This window comes from Symsagittifera roscoffensis, chromosome 9 (assembly GCF_963678635.1).
Source record: "Symsagittifera roscoffensis chromosome 9, txSymRosc1.1, whole genome shotgun sequence".
Lineage (NCBI taxonomy): Eukaryota > Metazoa > Xenacoelomorpha > Acoela > Convolutidae > Symsagittifera > Symsagittifera roscoffensis.
In genome coordinates, this window is record NC_087070.1 from 49,095,563 (window position 1) to 49,123,030 (window position 27,468).

General features: G+C 35.4%; 1 protein-coding gene across 1 annotated transcript in view; it reads left to right on the top strand.

Annotated features, from left to right (window-relative positions):
* LOC134854916 (S phase cyclin A-associated protein in the endoplasmic reticulum-like) overlaps positions 1-27,468 on the top strand; it is an 88,649-nt gene that overhangs the window by 41,481 nt on the left and 19,700 nt on the right. Inside the window, exons 15-23 of the mRNA XM_063871317.1 lie at positions 845-1,145; positions 1,686-1,790; positions 2,388-2,606; positions 4,255-4,458; positions 5,209-5,327; positions 9,247-9,397; positions 11,901-12,193; positions 14,894-15,040; positions 22,015-22,267. Coding sequence (XP_063727387.1) covers positions 845-1,145; positions 1,686-1,790; positions 2,388-2,606; positions 4,255-4,458; positions 5,209-5,327; positions 9,247-9,397; positions 11,901-12,193; positions 14,894-15,040; positions 22,015-22,267 — 1,792 coding nt within the window. The remainder of the gene's footprint in view (positions 1-844; positions 1,146-1,685; positions 1,791-2,387; positions 2,607-4,254; positions 4,459-5,208; positions 5,328-9,246; positions 9,398-11,900; positions 12,194-14,893; positions 15,041-22,014; positions 22,268-27,468) is intronic.

Below are 27,468 nucleotides of genomic sequence, written 5' to 3' on the forward strand. Positions count from 1 at the left end.
ATCGGATCGTTAAAGGGGGCTAAATTGAGCTCCTTATTTTTTCTGCAATTGCCTTTTGCAAAATATGAAAAATAGCCTTCGATAATGTGGTAAGACTGAATGTAGGGCATATATCGACGCCTTTCAACAATTTAACAGAAGTTTTGGGGTCTTCCGGCAAGGTTTCAACTCGTTCAGCTCTTCTAAAGCTCGAAAATTATCGTCACAATTTTTTAGTTTTCATGCGTTCATTACTCTTTTCCAACTGTCAGTTGGCTATGTTTGAAGATTGTGGGGCACGATTTAAAAATTCCTTCGATGTGCCAAGTTGTGCTGCTCTCCGGGCGTCTAAATTTTCCTCCGTAGAGAAAATCAACATGCAATTTAGCGTCATCAGATCCAATTTCTAATATTTCTAAAAGTAGCTGGCTTTGATTTGATGAATCATTGTAGCTGAATGGTCCGTGCTATTGTTTTGTGTTATTGCAAAATTGCTACCATCTCCAGTAAACACTTCATTAATTGCTCTCGGTGTTTGAAGTGACCTTGGCGCTCTTAAATAGCACGTTTGACTTGAAAAAATGTAATCTTAATTTTCTGGTAAAAAATAACCAGAAAATAAATTGGAAAAAGTAAATAAAAAGTTACGCTTTGGTTCAATGTCTAAACCAATATGGCTTAGGTTCATCCAAAACTTTTGAAAGAGAGAAGATTCACCAAATTCAAACACGTTTAAGGTGATGTACATTTTTCTGTAAAATTCGAAAGTTATTCTTAATTAATTGGAAGTTGATGAACAGTTTTCCAGCTGTTTGTTGGCATTGGTTGTTAGTATGGTAAACTGACTGTAACTGTGTTTTGGCAGATACAAACAGCTTCTCAGCGAGCGACAGCAGAGAGCGGCCGAACTAGCCTATGGGCCGAGTGTAACACCAATCAACGGAAGCAGTGATGGCACTAGTCTTGTCAGTGGCACAGGACAACAACAAACCCAACAACAACAGAAGGTCTCAGATGTCACTAATAACGAGAAGAGCAGCAATAGCTATGTTTCTTCTTCTTCAGCAGGGAGTTCAGGGTCGACTGTTTTGCCCAATGGCGTGAATGCACCCCCCTCTATGGAACTATATGCTACACAGAAGATGTGTTACCTGTGCAACGTGCAAGTAAGTTCTCTTTATTTATTTCCGCCTTCGCGACTAGTTTTTTGGGGAGGTGGAAGGAAATAGTCAAAGAAATCCGAAAGTTCAATAAAGCTATCGTGAAAATGCTGTAAATCACAGAAGCAGCCTGTTGCTAGTAGAATAGAATGTTCAGAGGGTAAAGATTTTAACGAATTTAATAATTACGAAATAACTGTTTTGCTGTTATTTGTCAAAGTACAGTTTTTGTGGTGGTTCTTATTTTCTTTTGAACGAAGACTTGTAAAAGACAGTGAACGAAGATGTGAAGAAGGCGCTGCTTTTAACGATCATTTTTCTCGATCGGCTGGACTCTTGATCGCCTTTCAAATTTACGCTTTCATAATAAAAAAAGATTTCAGCAAACTTATAATTTTTTTGTTTCGGTTTTCTTGAGTTCAATAAAGATGTCGGCTATATTTTGGGATCTACTTAACAATCTGCCCCTTTCAAGAAGGGGTGGGGGGAGATTCTTTCGTAGGTACAATATGGTGGTAGATCCATATTTTGTATTGTTTTCATCAGCTGAAGAGTGAGGTGCACTTGTTGAGTCACCAGAGAGGAAAGAGACATCTGGAGGCCATGGGAAAAGAGTTGAACAGATCAGAGCCAATCACAGAGCAGGAAGCTGTAAGTTTGAACTGGGTGGCGTCCCTCATGCTTGAAGGACCGAATGCTTGAAACTAATTTTAGCTTACTTTCAGCCAATCAGAATTGAGTATTCAAAGTCTCAAAGTAAATCGCGAAAATAAGCGAAAGTAAGAAAATAAATCCAGGCCATTAGTGTTAATATTGACCGATTACATAATAAGCAGATGAGTTTTCAAGACTGAAAAATTCTTATGACTTTGACCTCATTAATCTTGATGATTATCTGAATAGTATTGCGGTTGTTACCCACAATTTGTAATGTTTTTGATTATTTTCCACTCATTTAATACGTTTTCTGTTAATTTTGACTTCGATTTTGGGAGAAAGGCATTTAGCCAATAGAATATCTCTGCGATTTTGATTGGTTGAAATTTTTCAAGCATTCGGTCCTTCAAGCATGAGAACCCTCCCTTTGAACTGCATTCCAGTCGATCTGCAAACCTTAGAAAAGCAGCTGTAAAATGCGAAAAATAAATAAGTAATAATTACTGCTGAAGTTTTTCGAAAGAAGGTCTGTTTTTTGTGTGGTTTTAAAGAAAGAGAGACGCCTGCAAGTAGAAGCCCTGTTGCGTTTAGGAGAGATTAAATTACAAGTACATTGGCGATATAGTGTCTAATCAAAAAGAGAACGAACAGTGCAGTGCATCGAAAGATTTATTGGCCGAGAAGCAGAAGCAGCAGCAGGAGAGATTGGAGAGTATGAAGAAGAAACTGAAGAAGGTGAAGACGAGGATGAATCAGAGGGCGAAGGAGTTCGAGCTGCAACTGGCAAACCACGCCAAAGACGCGTCAAAGGCAAGAATTTAGTTCTAAATAGAATTTGAGATGCATCCCGACTTGAGTTTTTAAGCATCAACGAACAAAGTGGTTTTTATTTATCAAGGCAGTGAAAATAAAACAAAACACTGCGGGATTTTCGAGTTTTTTTTTCTGGAAAAATTAATTCACTCGCCAATTTTTGTTGATAGCGGTTTGGGTTTTGATTTCTTCAGAAGTTCAGTTCATTTCCTTTGTTAAAAGTTAGGCAGACTCCACTGTCGAACAGTTACAGTGCAAAGGTCTCAAAAAGTTTGATTGACTTCTAGTTTCGAAGTGGGCTTGAACTTTCAGATTTCGCAGTGTAATGAAAACTTTTCTAATTGGTCTAGTTTCTCAAATTGGCTTATTCTTATTGAAAAAAGTGTCAACCATTAAGAATCAGTTCTCTTGAAATTCGACTGTCAGTTGGCTATCTAGTTAAAGTTTTGTTTTGGGTTTTCTTTCTTTTTTCGGATTAGTAGGTTTCAGCCTATATTATGTCTTCTATGTGGCCTAATTGTGATTCGATTGATGAGCGTTAATGTCTGTTCGTTTTGAGGGGGAAGGAGATTTGAAATTTTTTAATTTACTTTGTTAGTAATATAGAACTTTTCGATATAAAGGGTTTCCGCTCAGGTATTTTTGGCTTTGTTACCACTTGGTAATTTCTCTTTCTATGCTAATTAATATGAACGTAGTTCAGACTCTAATATTGGTCGTGATGTTTTTTTTTGTTTTTCAGCAAAAGTCTAAAGTTTGTTCAGTTTTGAATTTACTTTTTAGCGGTTTGACTTTTTTCAAGTTCAGTTGGTTTCCTTGTTAAAGGGAGGTCAAACTCCACTATCGAACAGCAAAAGTTAAAAGGTCACGAAAACGTGATCGACTTATTTTTCTGAACGTGGAGTTTAATCTTCAGATTTCCAAGCGAAATAAAAAATTTATTGATCCAGTTTTCTCAAATTGAGTTAATTTTATCAACAAAGTGTCAATCATTAATTGTTCTTGAAAATCAAAAAGACTTTGAGGCTGTCCATTCTTCTTGAGAAGTTTCAAAATTCGACTTTTCGAAAAACAAGTGCGTATTTTTTTTTCTGTTTATTTGTGTTCATTGACTCTTTTCCGACTCTCTGTTGGCTATCTTTTCACATTCTGTTGCTGATTAAGTTTTTTGATAATTTTTTTTCGACATTTTTGATTTTTTTTAAAGTTTTTTTTTGCTTTGCGGCTTTCTCCTGCATTGCAAGTGGTCCTAAGCTCTGCTTCGCCTCTGTGTTTAATAACGTTCTCCAAGTATCAGTGCTATTGACGAAAAGAGATTAGAAAGATCAATACCTATATCAATGGCTATTAATCGAATTTTATTAAATTGGGTTAATTTCATTTGAATAAAATGTCAATTTTTGCCTTTGAAGAGCCTTTTTCTCTAGCTATTTGTCTGCTATGTTATTTTGATTGTTTTCAATAATTTTTCTTTCAAGTTTTTCTTGTTTTTAATTTTCTGTAAGATTTTTTAAAGATGTGGAGGGTTGTTGATTTTTTAGTTTTTCAACTATATGAAAAGAATCATACGATTGATAGTTATAGCATAATCATTATAGCATAATCATTCGAGTAATTAGTCAAAGTAGGAACATTGTGGTTTCAGGATAAAACCGGCGGGTCTCTAGATCGTACTTCGGAGAACAAGTCTAAGATCCAGAAGAGCGTGAAGGAGGTGAACAAACTGATATCGGCGCCTGGATCAGGAGCATGGCCGGACAGCAAAGTGGGCCAGCTGGACCGTCATCTGGGCGAGTTAGACAGATTGTTAACCAAGAGTTTAACTGCTTCCAATGGTAACAATAAACAGGTGAGATATTCTGACAATAAATAGACAACAAAACGACTTGGTTTCGGAAGAAAAAAAAAACATAACGACGGATGCTATGATCACAATGAAACATTGCGTAAGATAATTAAGAATAAAATGTCGCACTCGTACATGATTTTGTTATTTAAATTCTGATTAAGAGTATTGAACGTAGTCAAGACTCTTATATAGGTCTTGCTGATTTTTTTTTCTCAGGAAAAAGTCTTAAAATATTGATGCACTTAGGTAGAATGAACTTTTTCAGTTCAATTGAAATCCATCTGCTGAAAGTGACTTTAATACTACTCTCCAAATACGAACGTGGAAATGGCGCGAAAAAACGTGAGGGATTCTAGTTTCGAAAGTGGATTTCAGTTTTAAGATTTCACAGCGGAATAAAAACTTTACCTATTGATCCAGTCTTTCAAGTTGGGTTCATGTTATCAAAAAAGCGCCAATAATAAATCGTTCTAGAAATTCAAAGAGCTTGAAGGGCATCTATTTTTTTTCTTTGAAATTCGAAAGTTGAGATTTTCTCGAGAAAGTAGTGTTTTTTTTATGTTTACTTGCGTTCATTGCTCTTTTTCAATCTTCGATTGGCTGGGTTATATCTTTCAACCGAGTTTTCGGGTTATATTTTTGACCTAAATTAACTATTTTGCTTTGCAAGGGACGAGAATGTATCGTCTCGCTATAGTTAATTTGGGAAAGTAAGGTCTGTCTAGAAGCGAAAGTGTTGAGTCGTTTCAGTCGGTGGGTGAAGCAGACAGAAACTATTTCCGAGACCAGTCGGGTTTTGCAGTCGTGTGTCGTGTGCTGCTCATGGCTAATGAGAACTTTGAGAAGTCAATTACTACAATACCTGCCAAGTTAGTTTTTTTAGTTCTCAGTGTTTGCATAAGCGCACCTTGTGTCGTATCTACTACGAGACCACTTTTCCCCTGCGCATAAACGTAACAATTTCAAAACAAAATTCATGCGTTATTTAACCAGTTTGAGCAACAGTGCTTATTTAAACTAGTCGTCAGCGGAGTGTGTTAGTACAAACCTTCTTTTAGTACAAACTGATGAAAAAAAAACTTCGAGGACTGATATTGCCGTAGTGGTTGAGTGCAGTGGTCAAAAACCATGTTAGTGGCCGGCTTTGGGTAGGTGTTTAGTTAGGTTTGGTTGAATTAAAGATTCTTAAATTTTGACAGCTGGGCTTAAAATCGATACCGGGCGGTAGGAGTCTGATAATTTGGGGTCTTTATCTGGTTTAGGGAGGGGCACCACATATGAATTTTCCATAATTGAAGTATGATGTTAAGAGATCGAGAGCGGTTAAAAATGTGCGTGAAAATCAATAGCTACTGTGCCAATTTGTTTTAGATGAACCGTACATAGACCGTCTGGTCCTAGGGCTTTTGAAGGTTTCATCAGTTTAATGGAACTTTCGACTTCGAGCGGTATAAAATTTAAAGAGTCAGATAAGCTGAGTTTCAGGGCTTTTCGCTTGTTTACTGTTTTAGTTTTGTTGCTTTTGTGAGTTCTCAAATTAGTGTATTGAACATTAAAAACATTTGCAATGTCTTTCGCCTTCAAAATTATTTGTCATTAAAATTGATTGGGTGGGTTCCTACCACAGACTTAGGGCCATTTAACGATCGGACGACTTTCCAGAACTTGCTAGATGAAGTATAATGACTTAAAGTCTGGATGAGTTCCCGTCATTTCATTTCTTTTTCTTTGGCCGTTTTTGACATGATTTCTCTGTTTAGGTCATTTAAAAGTGGGACTGTCGGATTTGTTAATCTGATGCTATCCCTTCGTTGTACAAGTTTTTTGCTTTGTCCTTAAGTGCAGATAAAAAAAACGACGACATCCTTCAGGGATATAGTGACAGGATGCAGAGAGAACAGTAAGATTAATTAAAATTGATAGATGGTCTGAGCACAGTTTGAATTTTTTTTGCTAAGCAAGATTGAGCAAAATTGAGGAAGATGCGAGTGATATGTCAGCTGATGATGCTGAAGAGTTTCTATCGTATGGCAGTCGAGTTTGGTGGTGATTATGTAGTGGAGCCAATGAGGATTGAATGAGATCTGCACCTAGGTTAGCTCAGCATCGGTCCTCTGGTATATTAGAGCACCGAAGTCTGGAGTGGGCATTTGCATTGCTTTGTACTATTCTCTTCTGAGAGGAGAGTTGAAATGGTTGCTTTATAGTCCTTAAAACAGCTACTATGGGGAGGAATATAAAAGATCGTGATATGGAGATTCTGATTGTTGACCTTTACATATACGCTTTGCGCCTCCAGAGTTCCGTCGTCCACTATTTCATGTTCGTCGTAGAGAAGAGAGTTGTGAATTGCAGTTAGTAGATCTCCCTCTCTCGGTCCGTCCTTTCTATGTGAAGTGTAGTTAGGCCTTAACGAAGGAGTGCGGTTTTTCGGAGTCAGTTCGGTTTCTTGGATAACTGCAATGTGGATGCGGTACTTGCACATTAAAGCTGCCATTTTTGGTGCTTTCCCAGAGATGCCATTTCAGTTAAACTGCAGACTATTCAGGGACCTATTTCGACGGTGAGAGTTGATTTGCTTAGTTACTGGGGTGGGAGGGGGTTTGTTGCAGGTAGTTGAAGCGTGTGTGTAAATGTCGGTGCTTGGAATCAAGGTGGTGTTAGTTGCTGGGAGCAGTGTAGTTATGGAGGGGATAGAAGTTGGTCGGGAACTAGTTGCGGAATTGGTTAATGGGAGGCGCAATGTATAATTTGCTGTGGAGGTGGGACAGTAAAAATCTCTGTGACGGTGTTTCAGTGTGGTTAGACCTCTGCATTTTACATGAATCTATCCACAAACGTGGCACTACACGCTTGCTTGGGAACGGAGAATTTTGTGATTATACGGGGAGTAGTTATAAGGTCCGGGGTTGGGGTTTATGTTGGCGCGAAGGAGAAGTATAAGAATTAAAAGACGGAGAAACACGACTGACTTAGGAAGCTCCGTAACCAAAAACGCAGTCTGAGCATGCTTTTCGCGCTCCCCTGATGGAGAGGGTAAGGTAAGAGCCATTTGCGGCTGTCTGGACCTAAGTCACAAAATTGGTGCCACTTTTGGGTACCTTTACAGCTTTTTCATAGCATGTGCTTTGACAATGAACCGAAAAAAGTGACTTGTTTCAAACATAACAATAATGAAAACTGGATTTTGAAGTGCATAATTTATTTATTATTAATGTGGATTTATATTTTGCGAGTTTTTTTATCCAAAGTTAATGTGGATGCCGTCAATTTGTTATAATCCATATTATTTTTTGGTGCCACTTGCTGAATGGCATTGTCAATTTCTTAGCACATGCAGCTGCTTTATTCGTGTCGGTTGTCAAGATTGCGTGGCTGACTGGATTGTGCGTGAGACTTAAAATCTACTGATTGTAGTAGGTCGCAAATTCGAATCCTACGCGTAGCCGAGTTTTTGCTAATTCGAGGCTTATATCAACTTTTTGAAATTTTAATTGATAGAGCTGCTGTTTGGTCGTGTTCTCGCAAGTGTTTGCAAAGCGCAGCGTCCCCTCTGTGTTCACTGATATTTTTCCAACTGGCTGTTGGCAATGATGTGCTTTGCTTGCAAATTTCAGCTTCGCCTCTGTCCAACACTCGTTGACTTGTATGAGTTCATAATTCTTGAGAATTTGTTTCCTAAGATTGATTATTTCTGCATTAAATGTGTTAAACTCGTTGACTGATAATGGGCGTAGTAAGTAATGAGCGTAGTAAGTAATGAGCGTGAGTCAGAGTCGATGAACGTAGTTCATACTTTATATAGGGCGGGTCTTTTTCAGGAAAAGTCTTACGATTTGTTCAGGCTCAGAATGACTTTTTCGCGGTTTGAATTCTATTTTGTTTTATAGTGCTCTTCATTTCTTTTGTTAAAAGGAAGGCAAACTCCGCTATCTAAGAGCGAAAGTGTAAAGGTCACGAAAAACGTGATCGACTTCTAGTTTCGAAACTGGAGCTTTTTAACCGAATTTCCCAGCGAAAAAATAATTTGATGTATTGATCCAGTGTTCTCAAATTAGGTTAATTTCATCAAAAAGTTTCAACCATAACTTGTTCTAGAATTCCTACGAACTTCCATTTATTTTTTTTCCTTTAAATTCGAAAGTTGACGTTTTTTTGTAAGAAGAGTACAGTTTTTTTTGTTGACTGGCGTTCATTGACTCTTTTGCAGCTGTTTGATGACTAATTTTTAGTTCTTTAGATTTTTAAGGATTTATGGAAACTGAAATTTTTGTTTTGGTGCTAATTTCTGGTGTTTTTCATAAATAATTCAATTTCAATCACCAAGTGGAAGGCCAGCTGTTTTCTCAAATCGAGAAATTGAAAATGGCTCAAAATTGAAATTTGATTTACAGTTTCAAAAATATATTTTGATTGATATTTTTCAGTGTCGAAAAGTAACATTACCTATTGATTCATTTATCTCAAATTGGGTTAGCCTTGTCAGAAAATGTAATTAATATTAGGTTCGGGAAGTTCGAAGAGCCTAAATATGATGAAGCTTCAATAAAAAGGGAGTCTAGCTAGTTAAAGTTAAACCCCTTTTTAAAACTTGCTCCAGCCCTACTCCCTCCGCACTATATTGGACCTTGAATTGGGATCGGTGACTAAAGTGTGATTCGACCCCACGTCCTTCGTGTCAAAGGCCGCACGTTTTACCCACTCGGCCACGGCCAGTCTAAGTTTAGCCCCCTGTTTTGATGCTATTTACATCACATGTTCTCATTGTTTTCGTCTATTTGAGTTTAGATCAGAATGTCTGGCGGCGTCTGTGCTGCAGAACAGCTGTCTATTGTCTCCTGCAGGTAGCGGTGCACCGGCCTCAGTCGAAAATTGTCGCTACTTACTCTTCAGCAACAAACTATCGCCCCTAGTAGACATCATCAACAACCACATGGGGGTATGAAACTGTATATAATGAGAACTTTAACTAATGAAAAGTATAAAACTTGGAACAGTTGCTGTTGAAATTTAAGATGGATCAGTTAACATGGCTTTGAAATATCACTTTATCGATGATAATGTCCAGTTATAGTTTGAGTGGAAACGAGTTAATCGATTTCAAAAAAGCAACAACATTTTTTTGGTAATATTTTTTAAGATAGTTGTGCATGCTTGAATTCTGTTTTTGGATCATCTGAGTCATGTGAAGAAGAAAATTAATTTATTTAACGAAATTATTGAAATGCATCTCATTTTTTATCAAATAGAATGATAAAACGTTTTTTGATAAGGTAGGTAACGTAATTTTATCTGATAACACATGCGAAGCGTAGTGCATTATTACGAAGAACTTTTTTCTAAACTAAGTCGCAAATAAAAGTGCTCATTTGGTTGCATTTTCGGTATATTTCAATTTAGTCATATTTAAGCCTATTTAAGCAGAAGCAATTTGAAAGCATATTTTGCTGCTATATTTTTGGCTAGTATTAGGTCATGTTTAAAAAAAACAGTTATCATAAAAATAAATGGGTTTTGTTGTTTTTTATGCGAGGCTTCGGAAAGTTTTTGGAAAAGCCTAAGCATGACGAGATAGTGGCCGGCATTTAAATATATAGTAGGTTTTTTTTCGTCAAATTTTGACAATCTGAACCCTGTAGTTGGGGACTTTCTGAGTTCTCTCTGGGGGTTGTGAATCTTGCCTCCAAATGTGACCCTCAAATGTTAGAGCACTCAGGGCTTGAAAAACTTGCCTCCAATTATGATTTCTCGATACTTTTTTTTAGTAGTTTGTAGAGATATGTAGTTTTTTTTCAAAAAAAAAATTAGAAAATATTGAATTTGAAGTTTCTCAAATTTTGAAATTCCCAACACTGTAGTTGGGCACTCTGAGGTTACTCCCAAGAGTTGCAAATTTTGCGTTCAAATGCGACTGCTCAATTGCTTTTAGTGTCCGAGTTGTGACGTTTTTATTTCATTTTAAAATTTTATGGTTTTGCAAATTTGAATTGAAAAGAAAACTAGAATAAGAACATTTTTTACAAAAATTGAAAGTACTATCCCTGTTATTGGGTGATGTGAAAGGATGCAGATCTTATTTCCAATGTATGCGGTTTTTTAGGAGTTATTAAAAATTCGAAGCACCGGAGGAGCGTTAAACGCTATTAAAAATGAAAACTCGATTTCAGAAATTTTCTAACTCAATATATCTCGCAATTTTTCGAAATGCATTATTTTATAGATAATGTGGCTTTATGCTTTCCAATTTGTTATATGCCAAGTTAGTGTGGATGCCTTCAGCTTTTTATATTCCAAGCTACTACTTGCTAAATTGTGTCGATTTGTATCTGGCTGCATAGCATTGGTAATTTGTTAGTATATGTAGCTGCTTTTTTGTGACTTGTGTTTGCCGGTTGTAGAGCGTTCGTGGCTCTGAGCGTAGGGCGTGAGACTCGAGGTCTTAGATTTGAAGCCCATACGTAGCAAAGTTATTGTAATTCGAGGCTTATTTCTATCTTTTCTCATTTCACTTAAAGCTGCTTTTTTTTCGTGTTCTCGCTATTGTTTAGGAAGCGCAGCTTCGCCTCTGTACCAATCTTATACTACTGACAAAAACAACTCAACCGGTTTAGTGTGTCATTTTTCAAGGTTCGAAAACTTACTTGATGGAAAAATTTAAAGTAATAAATTCAGCAGAAGGAATTGGTTCCAACCATTTCTTTACGCTCTTGGCTTGTTACTTAATTACTTCTCAGCTAATCTGAGGTTTTGCTCTTTGCTCTATACTTCTTCAATTTACTAATGAGGATTTTATGGTCAATAGTATCAAGCGTATAAGTGTATAATCATATGTTAGCCGTATAATGTGAATCGTTTGAAATAAATGACTTTTGACCTGAACATATCCACCATATAACAACAAGGCATTTCTGGACTCAGGGACAGATTAAAAAGTTAAGTTAGAGTAATGAACGTAGTGAGTACTCACAATAGGTCTTTTTTTGTTTTTTTTTCTGGGAAAAGTCCTAAAATTTGTTCACTTAAATTTTGATTTTTTGCGGTCTGTTTTGTGATTTCTTTTTAATTTCAGTGCGTTTCTATTGTTAAAAGGAAGGCAAACTCCTCTATCGAACAGCAAAAATTTAAAGGTCACGAAAAACGTTATCGACTTCTAATTTCGAAAATGGAAATTAATTATCAGATTTCCCAGCGAAATAAAAGTTTTGCCTATTGATCTAGTTTTGTCGAATTGGGTTAATTTTAACAAAAAAATGACCATCATAAGGTGTGTACAAATTCAAAGATCTTTAAGGACATCTATTTTTTTCTTCGAAAATCAAAAGTTGATTGTTTTTGAAAAAACAACAAGTCAGTTTTTTTTTCAGTTTCCTTGCGTTCATTACTCTTTTCCGACTAAGTTGGCTATGTTCTAAATTATTTCTATCAATTTATGATTCTTTCAGTCTCTCCTGAAACGTGTTGATGAATGTGGTTCGACTAATGGGCAACCGCAGCAGCCTCTTCCCAAAAGTCAAATAGTGTCTTCCCTCTGCACCCTAATATCCACAGTGTTGGAGACCATGACCCAGTACGCAGTGGACAACGAAGTGTACTCGGGCAGTGGCGTGAACAAAAGCAGTGTCAAAGTCAACTGCAGTGGAATTGTAGGAGGAGGGGGAGGAAAGGGTGTGATTGTGCAGTTCAACAGACCAGTAGTGAATGATCAGTGCAAAGGCAGAATCACCGACACAGTTAGGTAAATGCAGAGAAGAATATATTGCTCAAAACCTTTCCCAGTCACCATCTGTCGTCTTCGATTTTGTTAGTTCATTGTAATCAACTGATATATTTCTTGTTCGTGTATTTTCGTCGTAAACATTTGTATGTTTTCCTCGTTTTGAACTCTTTGTGGCATGCACAATGCACATCATATATCCTTCCATTAAGTTTTATGTTGCAAGCGTGGTTGAACTGCGACTAAAATTTTCATCAATCAAGTCAATAGACCTAAATTTCTGCTGAATCGTATAGCGTCTCAATTTTTCGTGGGAAACTGTTTTTGTCAGAAGTGGTCAAGTATTCGTTGCTGCATCAAAGAAGCTGAAACATCCGTTCGTACCACTGAAATCGGTATCCGTTGAAATCGGTATCCGTTAATAGGTGGTGAAACCGAGTACTAGGTGTTGCAAACGAGTACTAGTTGTTGCAACCGAGTACTATACTGACCCCCCCCCCCCCCCTGTAAACAACTTTGGTCACAAGGTTTCGCACGTGTAAGTTACACTTGTTTCAACTTGCTTCATAATGAATTCCAAAATCAATCACTTATCCAGCGCATCTGGCGTAGAAGTAATATACCTGCGCGAAACGAGAAAATTTTAATGTTCAAATCCGTTCGGGACCAGGTTTTTGCCAACTAGACCTTTTTTGGGACTATCGTCTGTCTGTTTATTTTGTCTGCTAAGTTCTCATAACACGGTCTTATTTCGGTGGTTCCGTTTTCTTTTAAAAAGCCCCATTGGCAGACATAAACAAGTTACAATTGTTTCGGAATATTTTAGTTGTGTTTTTGAATTTTTCAAGAGTCGATGAGCATGGTGAAGACTCTTATATTGGTCTTGATGCTTTTTGTTGTTTTTTTTTCTAAGGAAAAAAGTCTTAAAATACTCTAGTAACTAAAGATGTGCATTCATACATGTTAAAGCATTTATGAATGCACTTAGGTAGTATGTATATATTTTTTGAATGCAGTTTAAATTTCATCTGCTAAAAAGGAGGTAAATTTCATTCTCCAAATACAAACGTGGAAACTGCGAGGAGTGGATTTCAACTTTGATATTTCCCCGCAAAATGAAAATTTTACCTCTTAATCAAGTTTTCTCAAATTGAGTTAGTTTTATCAAAAAAGAGTTAATCATAAGTTTGCCATGAAATTGAAAGAGGGCGAAGGCCATATATTTTTTACATTGAAGTTTTTTCAACTTTGAATTGTTGAACGCAGTGAGTTTTCTGATATAGGTGTTGGTGATTTTGTTTTTTTAAAAGAAAAAGTCTTTGTTTTTTGTTCATGCTAATTTTTCATTTTTCAGAGGAAAACAAACTGCAAATTCGAGAAGCTAAATTGCATAAGTCACGAAAAACGTGATCGGCTTTTAATTTCGAAAATGAATAATTTTCGGATTGGCCAGCGACATAAAAGTTTTGCCTATTGGTCCAGTTTTCAAATTAGGTTAATTTAATCAAAAAAATAACCAATCATTAGTTGATTGTGAAATTCAAAGAGCTTTAAGGGCATATGTTTTTACGATTGCGATATGCAAGCGTTATTAAATTGGAATTTAGACTTTTTTCGGGTTAGCAACTTGTTTAACAGAATCATTTGTATCTTGGCTAATAATGAATTCAAACTTCTATGCGTTCCCGGCTAACTCAGCCGGGAGGTAACGAATATGCCTCGGACGACAAACGTCCTGGGGTCGAATCTGACCAGGGCCTGTTTTTCTTTCCAAACTGGAACCCTTCCGTCTCAATTTTTGTGTGCTAAATTATCATGCTATGCTTGTGTTGTATCGCACGGTGTGAAGCTCAGCTCTGCTTCGCCTCTGCTTCAGTATTTAAGTCTACTCTACTACAATTAGCTACCAATACCATATATCCCACCCACATGTATTAGCTTGTATTCAGATAGTTTTGTCCCCATACTTGTACCTACCGATGATTTCCTTCTACCTGTTAATCTGCTCTACACTATATCTTGATCTAAGGTTCTATAGTTGTTTGCTTAGGACGTTAAAGTTGTTTTGATTAGAGAGGCATCCAATGCTGCATTTGACTGCTGTAAAATGTGGTGTTTTGATACAGAGCCATGAGCTCCCGATATCTTTAGCCCCGATTTCTATAAGCAAGTCCTAAATCATAATGGTCCAATTCTTTCATGATTGCTGAACTCTCTAACTGTTTGAGCTCCGTTAGAAAGTCTTAATCAGCGCTGCTGCTCTACTATGTCAAAATATGCTGATGTCTTGGTTCTGTTGTCCGCTGAGAACCTTATTTTGAGAAGAAATTGTATCTGATGAGTTCTGCTGATATTTTTATATCAGTAGGGATAAAAGATTTGAGGAGCGCCTCACGCCACATGAGTTTGCTCCTCAGCATCGCTGGCAGCTGAATTTGATTTTCCGCCATCTACTACATTATCATTCAGGGAAGTTGTACGATTTAGTCAATCGTTTAATAAGGGTATAAGAACACATATAATGCATTTATATCAAAAACGACTTTAATGCATGAGTTTCTGCTCGATTACCACTAATTGAATTATGAAACGCTTGTTTTTGATGTCATCGAATTCCATTATTTCACACTTGAAAAAAATGAGTTTGATGTTATAATGAAAATTAATATTTCTGATGATATATTCGTGTGTCATTATGTGATAAGCATAGAATCTGTTCAGCTACATGGTGTGCTGTGGTCTGGTGGACAAACTGGCCCTCTTCTTCGGTGGGGTGAGGAGGAGTGTTTACATGGACCCAGAGGGTGCTCAATTCCTCACCACCCTCATGACTTTACTCACCAACACCACGAGATCACTTCACACAATGTGAGTAGTGTAATCGTTCCGACTATTGAAATGGGGGGAAGGGGGAGAGTTTGTATTCGGGTGTTTTTTTCGCTGCTTAAATGAAAAAGTACGAATTGATTTATCAATCAAATAGGTTGTTTCTGATTTTTCGCGGTTTGGTTCGTTTTTGTTTTCAAGTTCAATTTATATTCATTTCCTTATTCAAATTTCATTCCTTATTATGAAAGACAAACGGCGCTAAAATAACTTGACATTTTTGGGTTCATAAACGTGAACAATTTCTAGTTTCGAAAGAGGAATGTATTTTTAAGATTTTCCAGCAGAATAAAAACTTTACTTTTTGATCCAGTTTTCTCAAGTTGGGTTTATGTTTTCAAAAAAGCGCCAGTCATAAATTATTCTAGAAATTCAAAGAGCTTAAAGGACATCTATTGTTTTCTTTGAACTTCGAAAGTTGAGATTTTTTCAAGAAAGTCAGTGTTTTTTTATGTTTACTTGCCTTCATACTCTTTTCCAATCTTCGATTGGCTATGCTTACAAGAAATTGCACTTGCTAAATTATTGAACCCTACCATCCATCAGTTGCTTCATATTTGTCCTGGAGGTAACGTGTTTGCGTTTGCACCCTATGGTCAAGGTTTTGAGTCCTGGTCGGGCCTTGTTTTTTTTTTAGTATGTATGCCATTGAAATTCTTTTTCCGGTGAAAATTGAATTGTCGGATTTTCGTTTATCTGCTCAAGTTCTGTCGGCTTTTTTGCCACATGGCGAATTTAGCTTGTTCTCAGAGCAACTTGCATTGTAGTTACAAGTGCAAATGTTTTACAATGTAGTTTTAGTGGACTTGAAAGATTTTTTTATAAAAATCAATAAATCATTTTTTTTGGGTGAAAGTTGTGTCTGCTCAAAGAAAAGACTGTCGGTTTAGTTGCCACATCATGGTAGTTGCTCGTGTTGGTCATTTTAGTTTCAGAGGGACTTAAAATCTTTTTATTTCCGGCTCAATAGGTATTTTTTGACTAGAGACTGTTTTCGAAAACGGTCCTGCCAAATCTGGGATTGTGAATTAAATGGAGAGAATGGTTTGTTGGAATCGTGCGTTGGCGGCTACGCCCAAATTTCTATAGAACAAAATTTTTGGCCTCGGATTAATCATATTTGTTACTTTTTGATTGGTTTTCGAAACATTTTCTTTTGAAAACAACCCTCCCAAATCTGATATTTTGGTTTCAATCGACAGAAGAGGTTGTATGAAGCTCCTCTGTATAAACGGCCTCGTCCAAATTTAATCCAAAAACATTAATGGTCCTCGGAGAAGTCAAGTTATAGATTTTTCGCCCGTTTTTTGAAACTTTGACTTTGCTCGAAAACTACCCTCCCAAATGTGAGACTTTCGGGTTCAAACAAAAGAAAAGGCTGAGAGAAGCTCCCCTGTATGAGCGGCTACGTCATGTTTATTTTAAAACATGGCCCTCAGGAAGGTCAATTGAATTTTTTAAACTTTTCTCGAAAACTACCTAGCCGAATCTGATATCAAGGGCCCTAATCAAGGCAACGGCTGATGGGAAGCCTCCACGAACAAGCGGCTACGCCTTAAATTAAAAAAAAATGGTTAAGTGGTCGTAAATTTCCAAATTGTCAATAAATTTCACTTAATTACGAGTAATGAACGCAGTGAAGAATCTTATATAGGTCTTGCTGATTTTTTTTGTTATTTTTTTAATGAAAAGTCTCTAACAACTACAGATGTGCATTCATACATTTTGATGCATTTATGAATGCACTAGGTGTAAATGCTGTTTTTGAGTTCAATTGGAATTCATCTGCTGAAAGTGACGTAACTATCCCTCTCCAAATACGAACGTGAAAATGGCGCAAAAAAACGAACAATTTCTACTTTCGAAAGTGAATTTAATTTTTAGATTTCCAGCCGAATAAAAAAACTTTTATCTAGTGGTCCAGTTTTCTCTAGTTGGTTTCATGTTAAAAAAAAACACAAAAAAGCTCCAATCATAAATTGTTCTAGAAATTTAAAGAGCTTAAAGTGCATCTATTTTTTTCTTTGAATTTCGAAAGTTGAGTTTTTTTAAACAAAGTCAGTGTTTTCTTGCGTTCATTAGTCTTTTCCCATCTTCGATTGGTTATGTTATTTAATTAGAGTAACCACTAAGAATTTGGAGGAGGCCACTTTTTTGGAATTACCCATTTTATACTGCATCAGTTTAATAAATTGAAAAATATTAAACTTGTATCTACGGTTTTAGCTCTGCTCCTTGTGATAATGTACGAGATTCGGTTTTTCTATTTTTTTTCAGACGCTTACTACTATTTTATTACTTTTTGCAAAAGTTTAAGTTATTTAAAAAAATTGTATCAAGTGAAATAAAGCTTAAAATGTCGAAAAGTTTTATATTCGACTTAAAACATCCTTTTCAGGGATTTGTCTACGGGGCTACCTAATGGATCCACACTTTGACTCTTTCATTTTTTTTTCGTAGCATAGCATTAAACGTTTTTAAAGCACCTCGAGCGCTGGAGTACGTTGAGTTTGGGTGAGAAGCGAACGCCTTAAATTTTTCCAAACCTAAAGCGTCGATTTCAGCCTTAGTTTAGGAGTCGATGAACATAGTTCAGACTCTTATATAGGTAGGTGGTGATTTTTTTTTGTTTTTTTTCCAAGGAAATTCTTAAAATTTGTCAAGGCTTAATTTTTGTTTTTCCGCGGTTTGATTTTTAAATTTAGTTTTTTTGTTAAAGCGAAGACAAATTCCACTATTGAGAAGCAAAATTGTGAAAGTCTTGAAAAAGGCGATCGGCTTCTAGTTTCGAAAGCAAAATTGAGTTTTCAGATTTACCACCGAATCAAAAGTTCGAATTATTGATCCATGTTTCTCAAATTGGGTTAGTTTTATCGAAAAGATCATATATTTTTTTTTAGAAATTCGAAGAGCTTTCATCTATGTTTTTCTTGGAAATTCGAAAGTTGGGATTTTTTTCAAGAAACATTTCAGTATTTTTTTCTGTTACTTGCATTCATTGACTCTTTTCCAACTGTCTGTTGCCCTGTTTTTCGATCACATGAGTTGTTGACTCTTTTACAACTTTATGTTGGCTATGTTTCAAAAATTTGCCTGTAATCGTCGATAATTTCAGACAATTAAGGTGCCTAGTTCTGGGGCGAGTTCACAAAATCATTTTGGCCTGCCTGACTAGTCATTATTAATTGTAATCTGTAAAAAAAAAAGCGGAACTGGTGCTAAGTAGTAATTACTAAATTTAGTAATTACGAATTTTTTTTTCAGGAAAAAGCCTTAAAATTTGTTCCCGCTCATATTTGATTTTTCGCGGTCTGTCTTGTGATTTCTTTTTAAGTTCAGTGCGTTTCTATTGTTAAAAGGAACGCAAAATCTACCATTGAACGGCAAAACTTTAAAGGTCACGAAATACGTGATCGACTTCTAATTTCGAAAATGGAAATTAATTATCAGATTTCCCAGCGAAATAAAAGTTTTACCTATTGATCCAGTTTTTGTCAATTTCAACATACAAGTGTCCATCATAAATTGTTCTACAATTTTAAAGAGCTTTAAGGCCATCTATATATTTTTTTCGAAATTCAAAAATAGAAGATTTATGAAAAAACAAGTCGGTTTTTTTTCTCAGTTTCCTTGCGTTCATTACTATTTTCCAACTGTCCGTTGGCTATGTTTTTGAGTTGTCACTTCCAGCTGTTTGTTGGCTCTCTTTTATTACACAAGCAAGCAAGTGAGCTTGGTGTTTACACATGCGATCTTTGTGTTATAGTACAATTCGTTTTTTACCATCCAACTTTCATCAGATAGTACTCATTTTGGTGGCTATTTTGCTCCTTAGTTCAATAGGACCGTTCAATAGCACCTGTTCATCCATCATATTGGTGGCTAGTGTTTTTACGGGATTTAAGAGCACATAGTACAGCTGCGAAGACGCGAGTATAATAATTTTCATATTGGGGGTTTTATTAGGTCACCTTGCGACAATTTTCAAGGCTAATGTTTGCCTCCTCATTTCCGCGTGTGTATTTTACGATTCCATTTTTTTTCTAACCCAAGTTGCAAATCTAAATGTTTAGCTAGAGGCAGTATACTTGCATAGAATTGGCGATTTACTAGCATCTGGTAAATCGACTTTTTTGGTGACTGATTTTTGCAGATGTGAACTTTCACTCGTTTAAGTCGTTTTGTTAGTTTTTTCAGAAACACAGAACCAAAAAAGAAAAAGAAGCTGTTGACATTCAAGTTATGTTTTGGCAGTTTTATTTTTTAAGAGTCAATGAAGTCGTTTTGCTTTTTTCTTATTAATTTCGGTTAATGCTCAGATTTGATTTTTTGCTGTTCGAGTTTGGATTTTTTTCTCAATATGTGTCCTTGTTCTTGGTTTAAAGAAGAAAAACTCGATTGTCGAACATCAAAAAAACAGCAAGATCACTGACTAACCTTAAAAAGAACTACAAAGAAATGTGCTGTATCGAGATTCCTTCCAACACCATCGCAGCGGATAAAATTTGCCCTGTGCAATTTTTTAGAGAAATGAACGTATTGAAGACTCATATATAGGTCTTGGTGATTTTTTTTGTATAAGAGTTGATGAATTTAATTCAGACTCCTATATTGGTCGATGAGTTTTTTTTTTATTTTTTTTTTCAGGAAATTTGTTCAGGCTCATTTTAACTTTTGCATTTTGTCTTTAGATATTTTTTTAAGTTCTGTTCATTTCCTTTGTTAAGGGTAAGGGTCACGTAAATCGTGATAAACTTCTAGTTTTGAAAATGGATTTGAGTTTTTCATATTTCCTAGCGGAATAAAAAAAAATTGCCTATTCATCCAGTTATTACACTTGCGGACTTTAGCGAGCGTAGTGTGATAGCGCGACTATTCTTTTTGTTTCCAATCTAAGTCACAAATATTGGTGCCACTTTTGGGGCACCCTTGCGGTATTTGGCAGAATGCGATTTGACATTTGATTAGCAATGAATTACCTTATTGATACTTTTCAATTGATCAATTGAAGCGAAAAAAAAACTATTTGCTTCATACAACAGTAAAATACTAAAAACTCATTTTCTGAAGTTTTTCAATTCTGTTTATATCACGAAATTTTTCAGATCCAAAAGTTATACACAATTTGCGTTTAAACGTTCCATTTTTTGCATGCAAAGTTAATGTGGCTGACTTTAGTTTGTTGCAATCCAAATTATTACATGCAAACCTGTCTTTTCGTGCATTTGTAAGCTCCCTTTTGCCGCTTTCTCGCTTTTCTTTGGTTTCGATATGCGTCAGTGGCGCAGTTGTGTAGGGTAGTCAACTGAAAAGCGGGTCAGTTGATAGGGTCGGTTATTTTTGTTCAATATATGAAGCTTAATTTTAACCATTCCTGGGACCAAAAGTGAATAACTCAAAATGTAATGAATAATGAGAAGTTAAAAAAATACGAACCCTTTTTGGTACATTTTATACAATTAAGTTTGCTTTTCTATCTAATAATACCGCTCATTTCGGTAGTTTTTAGAGTCGATGAACGTAGTTCAGACTCTTACATAAGTCGTGATTTTTCTCGGGAAACTCCACTATTGCACAGCATAAGTGTGAAGGTCTCGAAAACCGTGATCGAGTTCTAAGTTCGAAAATATGTAATCATCAGATTTTCCTGCTAAATAAAATTTTTACTTATTTATCCAGTTTTCTCAAATTGGTCTAATTTTATCAATAAAAGGCCAATCATATTTTTTTGAATTTTTTGAGTTGAGATTTTTTCAAAAAACAAGTTATTATTTTGTTTCCTTTTTCCTTGCGTTCTTTTACAACTGTCTGTTGACTATTTTCTTACCTTTTGAAAAGCTATAAACGGGAAAAAACAGGAAATTCAGAAGAAAAATTTGTGAATGATTTTCGATTTTTATAAATTTTGCGCAGCTGTGTGCCATATTATGGTATGAATTTTTTTTCTTTTTAAGTGGCACTTGCATTTTTATTTTTGACTTGTTCTTGCTGCATGTCATTGTATTTTTGTTTCTGGTTTGCTGGAGGCTAGTTACTGTTGATAAAAAATTGAAATAATGAAAATTCAATGGATTTGTTTTTTTTGTGGATATTTAGAAGCTTTGGAGAATTTTTGAATTTTCTCGAGAACTACTAAATACCATTTGCCATTTAGTTTCTTTTCAAGTTCAGTTCACTTACCTTGTTAAGAGAAAGGCAAAGTAAACTATCGAACAGCAAGTGTAAAGATCACGACAATTTTTTTTTTCAATATAAGTTAATTTAAGCGAAAAAGTGTCAATCATATATTGTTCTTAAAATTCAAAGAGCTTCAAGGCAGTTTAGTTTTTTCTTTGATGTTGGAAAGGATTTTAAAAATTCAAGTCAGTACTTTTTTCAAGAGTAATGAACGTAGTGAAGACTCTTTTGTAGGTCTTGGTAATTTTTTTTTGTTTTTTTTTTAGGAGAATGTGTTAAAATGCTCTAATAACTACAGATGTGCATTCTTCCACTTATATGCATTTATGAATGCCCTTAGAAATATATGTACCGTTCGAGTTCAATTGAAATTTGAAAGATCTGCTGAAAGATACGTAAATAGCACAAATGGCGCGAAGTGGGATTTAGTTTTTAGATTTGCAGTGGAATAAAAATTTATTCTATTGGTTAATGTTATATAAAAAACGCCAATCATGAATGGTTCTAGAAATTCAAAGAGCTTAAAGGGTAAATGTTTTTTTTCTTTGAAATTCGAAAAGAGATTTTTTTCAACAAATTCAATTTTGTTTTCTGTTCACTTGCGTTCATTGCTCTTTTACAACTGTCAATTGGCTATGCTTTCTGTTCCTTGCGTTTTTTGACTGTTTTCCAAATGCCTGTTGGCTATGCTTTTGACTAGAATGGTTCAATGCGTGTGGATCAGTATTCGCTGTTAATATACTGATTGTATGTAGAGGTTGGGCATTTCTCTCTTTCAGGCTGGGTCAGTTTGTGACGGAGAGAGTGAGTGACGACTTCACACTTCTGGTGACTACTCTCAAATCCACTGAACTGCTGGGTGCCGTCTCCCTCCTGTACGGAACACTACTCCACTCGGATGTAACTGGAAACAAAAGCAGAAGTTCTAATTTGCTTCCTCCCTCTCCTCCGCCTGAGCATGTGCTCAAGTTGGCAACTGCGACCTTGAGTTTCATTAATGCAGTGGCGCTGCTGGACACGACTGTCACACAGGTAGATGCAAATTCTTACTAGTCTTTTTTCTACTGTAGTCTGTAAAAAAGCGGAACTGGTGCAAAAAAAAGTTAGCTTAGAGTTCACACAAGCGATCTTTGTGTTATGGTACACTTCGTTTCTTAATAGCACGTGTTTAGCCATCATATTGGTGGCTAGTGTTTTGAGAGATTTAAGAGCACATGGTGCAGATGCGAGGACGCGAGTCTATCTATCTCCATAATGCAAAGTCCAGCTGTGCGTCTGTATTTTACGAATCAACTTTTTGTCTAACCCATCTTGCAAATAAAAGTCTTCATTTGGTGGCAGTTTAGGTGCATAGCCTTGGTGAATGAATCTTCTTATATATAAAATGAAAGTCGGGATGCGCTATGGACGCAATTTTTAAGTGAAAGCAATGTTTTAGCTTTGTCGAATGCAACGTTCTTTTGGCTTAACGTTTAAGAGAAGGCCAAGAAAATTCTAGAACTTTGAAATTTTCTTACGGATGGAATATTCAAGAATATTCATTTCTTCAGACAAGATGAACTAAATTCATTTTCCTGAATTTTGCCTTTTCTGATTGATTTCCTTCGGAAACGAACTCACGAAAAACAGCAACCTCCTTGCTAGAAAAACTAGCTTTTTGCAAACCTATTTGCGCTATGGAATATCTTGAAATATTTCAAGGTTTCATTTCTTGCAGAGCTTGCTTAGAAAAGCATACACTTTTCGCCAATCGATTTGCTCAATGAAAACTTGAAATAATTCAAAGTTTAGTCGCTTCAATGCTTGCTTAGAAAAATTGAAATTTCTCGCCAGCCGAACTGCTCTAAGAAATAACTTGACATATTTCAGAGTTTCATCGCATGAATAGCGTGCTCGGAAAAACCTTGAAATATTTTAAGCTATTTCATAGTCCGAATCGTTTTGCGTAAAGCTTGGGTTTTTTTAGCACATTTTTTGCTAACCTGTTCTAAGCAATTTTTTGCACACCGATTTGCCCTTTGAAATAACTTGAAATGTTTCAAGTTATCAGGGTCTTAATGGCTTACTAAGAAAACATTAGCTTTTTTGCAAAACGATTTGGTCTATGAAATAGTTTGAAAAAATCCTTGAAAACTGATTTGGTCAATCGATCTATGAAGTAACTTCAAATATTTCAAAGTTTCACAGCTGGACTAACTAGCAAAACTTCACAAACCGATTCGACCTTTTCGAGAAATTTCAAGCGAATAGCTTCGGTCTACAAAATGACTTGAGTATGTCCAAGTTTTGTTTTGTAGCTTGAATAGTTTGCTTTGAAAGTTTTGCGAGCCAACTCGGTCTATGAAATATCTTGAAATATTTTCAAGGTTCATAGCTGGAAATCTTGCTTGAAAAAGTCAACTTTTCTTGAACTGATTCAGTCTATGAAATAATTTGAAATTTTTCATATCTTGAAAAGCCTACGAAAAGTTTTCATATATTGAAAAGCTTGAGAAGTTTTATGCAAAGCGATTGGCTTCATTAAATAATTTGGTATATTTCTTAGCTCTAAAAGCTTGCTTTGAAAAACTTAGTTTTTTCGCGAATCAATTCGGTCTACAAAATAATTTGAAATATTTTTAATTTTCATCTTTTGAACAACTTGCTTAGAAATTTTGAAGATTTTCATGAAATTCAAAGAACTTGATAGAAAAGAAAGACGAAATATTGCCTGATTTTAAGTTTCTTAGCTGGAGTAGCTTGCTTAGAAAATCTTGAACTTATTATCTTCAGATTTGGTCTATGAAGTGAAATATTTGAAGTTTCATTCTCGAATGGCTGCAATAGAAGTAATTAAACTTTTTGCCATCCGATTCGCTACATGTATTAACTTGGAATATTTCAAAGTTTCATAACAAATAACTTGCTAAGAGAAACTTGATTCCATAGAGCTAATGCCATCCGATTAGCTCTATGGAATAACTTGATATATTTCAAAGTATCATCACTTGAATGGTTTCAATAGAAATAACTAAATTTTTTGCCATCCTTTTCGCTACATGAAACAGCATGGAATATTTCAAAGTTTCAAAACTAATAGCTGATTTAGAAAAACTTCGATTTTTTTATGAAATACTCGTATAAAAGTTTCATCCAATGAAAAGCTTGCTTCAAAGAGTAACAGAAACTGGTTCGCTCTTTAATATGACTTTGAATTATTTAAATAGTTCATAGCTAGAATAGCTTGCTAAGAAACTCTTGAATTTATCGCAAACTGATTCGGTCTACGAAATAACTTGAAATATTTTAAATTTTCATCACTTGAACAACTTGCTTAGAAATTTTGAAGCTTTTCATGAAATTCAAAGAATTTGATAGAAAAGAAAGACGAAATATAAAGACTTTAAATTTCTTAGCTGGAGTAGCTTGCTTAGAAAATCTTGAACTTATCATATTCAGATTTGGTCCATGAAGTGAAGTATTTAAAGCTTAATTGATTGAATGGCTTTAATAGAAAAAAATTAACTTATTGTCATCTTATTCGCTATATGAATTAATTAGGAATATCCCAAAGTTCCATATGTGGAGTAGCTTGCTTAGAAAATTTTCATCTCTGCGCCCTCCGATTCGATTCACGAAATAACTTGAACTGTTTTGAAGTTTCATTGATTGAATAGCTTGAACTGAGCAACAACTAGCTTTTCGCGAGCTGATTAGTCATTTGGAGACGGCTTTCCTTGTTGCATTTAAACTGACTTTTTGGTGCTGGTGTTTGCGGATTCTAGTTTTTTTAACTTATTTTGGTCGTTTTGTTGGTTTTTTTGGAACAAAGAGCTAAAATTTAATGGCCTTTAAGATATGCCTTGGTGGTTTGAATTTTTAAAGAGTCATTGAGCATAGTGAAGACTCTTATGTAAACGTGATGATTTTATCTTTTTTTTAAAAGGAAAAAATCATTAAATTTGTTCATGCTCAGATCTGAGTTTCGCGGTTCGACTTCGGATTTTTTTTACGTTTAGTACATTGCCTGTGTAAAAAGAATGGAACAAGTGTACATTATTATAAAATACGTGAATTAAAAAAATGTTTCATCAGTCACTGAATACATAAGATTATTTAAGATATGCGCAGATAGCTTCTAAAGCAGGGCATCAAGTTTCTAATAATAACTATAATACTGCATTTTCTTTTCAATCTCCACAGATACACGAGAAACTTATTTACAATTCAACGTAAAGATCTACTCGGGTAGATTCTTAGGACATTTTCAGTTTAGTCGTTTATAGACCCTGGTGGTTTTATCTGGCTTGAATCATTTTCCGCTTCTTAGTAATTTGAAATTAGCTATGGAGGTTATATTTTATCATCAGGTCACGTTTTCAGCAGAACTAGTTTGGTTACATAGCTGATTGGCATTTTTTAATCTAAGCTACGGTTGTTCATTTTATCAATTTTGTTTTATCTGTTTCTTGTTCCATTATTTATGTTATCCTTTCGAGTGTTTGATGCATTTTGCGTTTTCAAGAGGAAAGCTTAACGGTCCTTCTTCTCTTGAAGACTGTTCAATCTCTGAGAATTGGACTTTAAAGGCCAAGTTTAAATTGATTTCTACTTGGGACCTTCATCTCGAGTGATTTGTTGTCGCCATTTTCCGTCGCAGCTGAAAAACAAACATGCTTCACTACTTGTTGAAAATTGAAAAAAGTCATACTTGGATCAGCTGAGAGATTTTGTATTAATAGCAAACAATGGTGCATAAAATGATTAAAAGTCTCGCTCAGTCGAAAACTAATTCTTATTTGTATAATATTTCGTGAGTCGAGGGACTCAGCAATTCTTGGGTCAAAATTAAGACTTGAAAAAATCACATGAAGGCTAACTTGGTTAGATCTGATGTTTTAAAAGTGAATGTTTTAAGAGTTTTTCGACGTTCAATTTATGTTTTGACAATTTGGCTATTGAAATGGTTATTTTTCAAGCAAGCTCAACTCAGCTCTCTCATATTTGATTGGAAGTGCCCCTAAATATCGTTTTCACGTAATGATAAGTTATTATAACCTATTAAGAGTCATAATAACTTATCGCTTTTGCACCCTATGTTCAATATTACTATTCCTGAAACAAAATCTTCAGACTTTTATATAGGTCGCGAAGATTTTGTTTCAGGAATAGTCTTAACAGTTGCGCAGGCTCAAATTTATGTTTTTTGCCGTTTCACTGTTGATTTCTTTTGTAATCGGCAGCTAGACTTTCCCCGTAAACAAGTTTTCTAACAAATCTTGCTTGTTTTTCTTACTTGATTATCGAAGCTTAAAAACTTCCAGTGACTGGCCTAGAGGTAACGCCGTCGCCTTTGCACCCTATGTTCATGGGCATGAGTCCCGGCCGCACCCTGTTCTTGTTTCATTTCAATTTGTCGGGTTTTCGTTTATCAAGTTTTGTCGGCTAAGTTTACACATCTAGGATTTTGCTTGTGCTGCAATTAACTTTTATTGTAGTTGCAAGTGTATCGCGTGTAATAAGTCCAATAGTCTTAAATTAATACAGTTGATGCATTTTTAATTCATCAAATTAATAGAAAAAAAAACGTTTTCTTTTGAACAACATAAAAATCATTATAACTCGATTTCAGAAATTTTCGAACGCAATATATCTCTCAAGTTTTGGAAATGCATAATTTATACCCTCACGATAGCAAGCGTATTGCAATTGGTTACTAGATTTTTTCTTGCAAACAAATTTGTCCACCGGACTTATTGAACTCATTGAACTGATGGTATCTTGGTTCATAAAGAAGTATCTTGGTTCATTACCGTTTGGAAAAACTGGTCTGTGCCAGACCAGTTTTTCCAAACGGTAATTGTTCCGTTTCAAAAAAATTGGCCTATTATTTTTCTGCTTATGTTTTGTCGGCTGCGTTGCCACATCTAAAAAAGTTTTAATTTAGCTGTAAATAATTTTACTTGCATTTTTTAAGCATTTAATAAATCCGGCCAAATTGAAATTTGCTTTTCACATTGGTTGTAATTTACCCAGCTCGTTTTGTTATATTTTCACCTTTTCTTTCATTTTCGTCTTTTTCATCCGCTTTATAAATATCGGCCTAATTAGTATCGGCTCAATGGCCTCTTATTGCGTCGTTACGCCCAACAAAGTATTTGTGCGCGTGTGTGTGTGCTTTGACGGGAAAGGGACTTGATATTTTTTCCGATTAACAGCTTGTTAAACAAAATCAGTTAAATCACTTGCAGAGG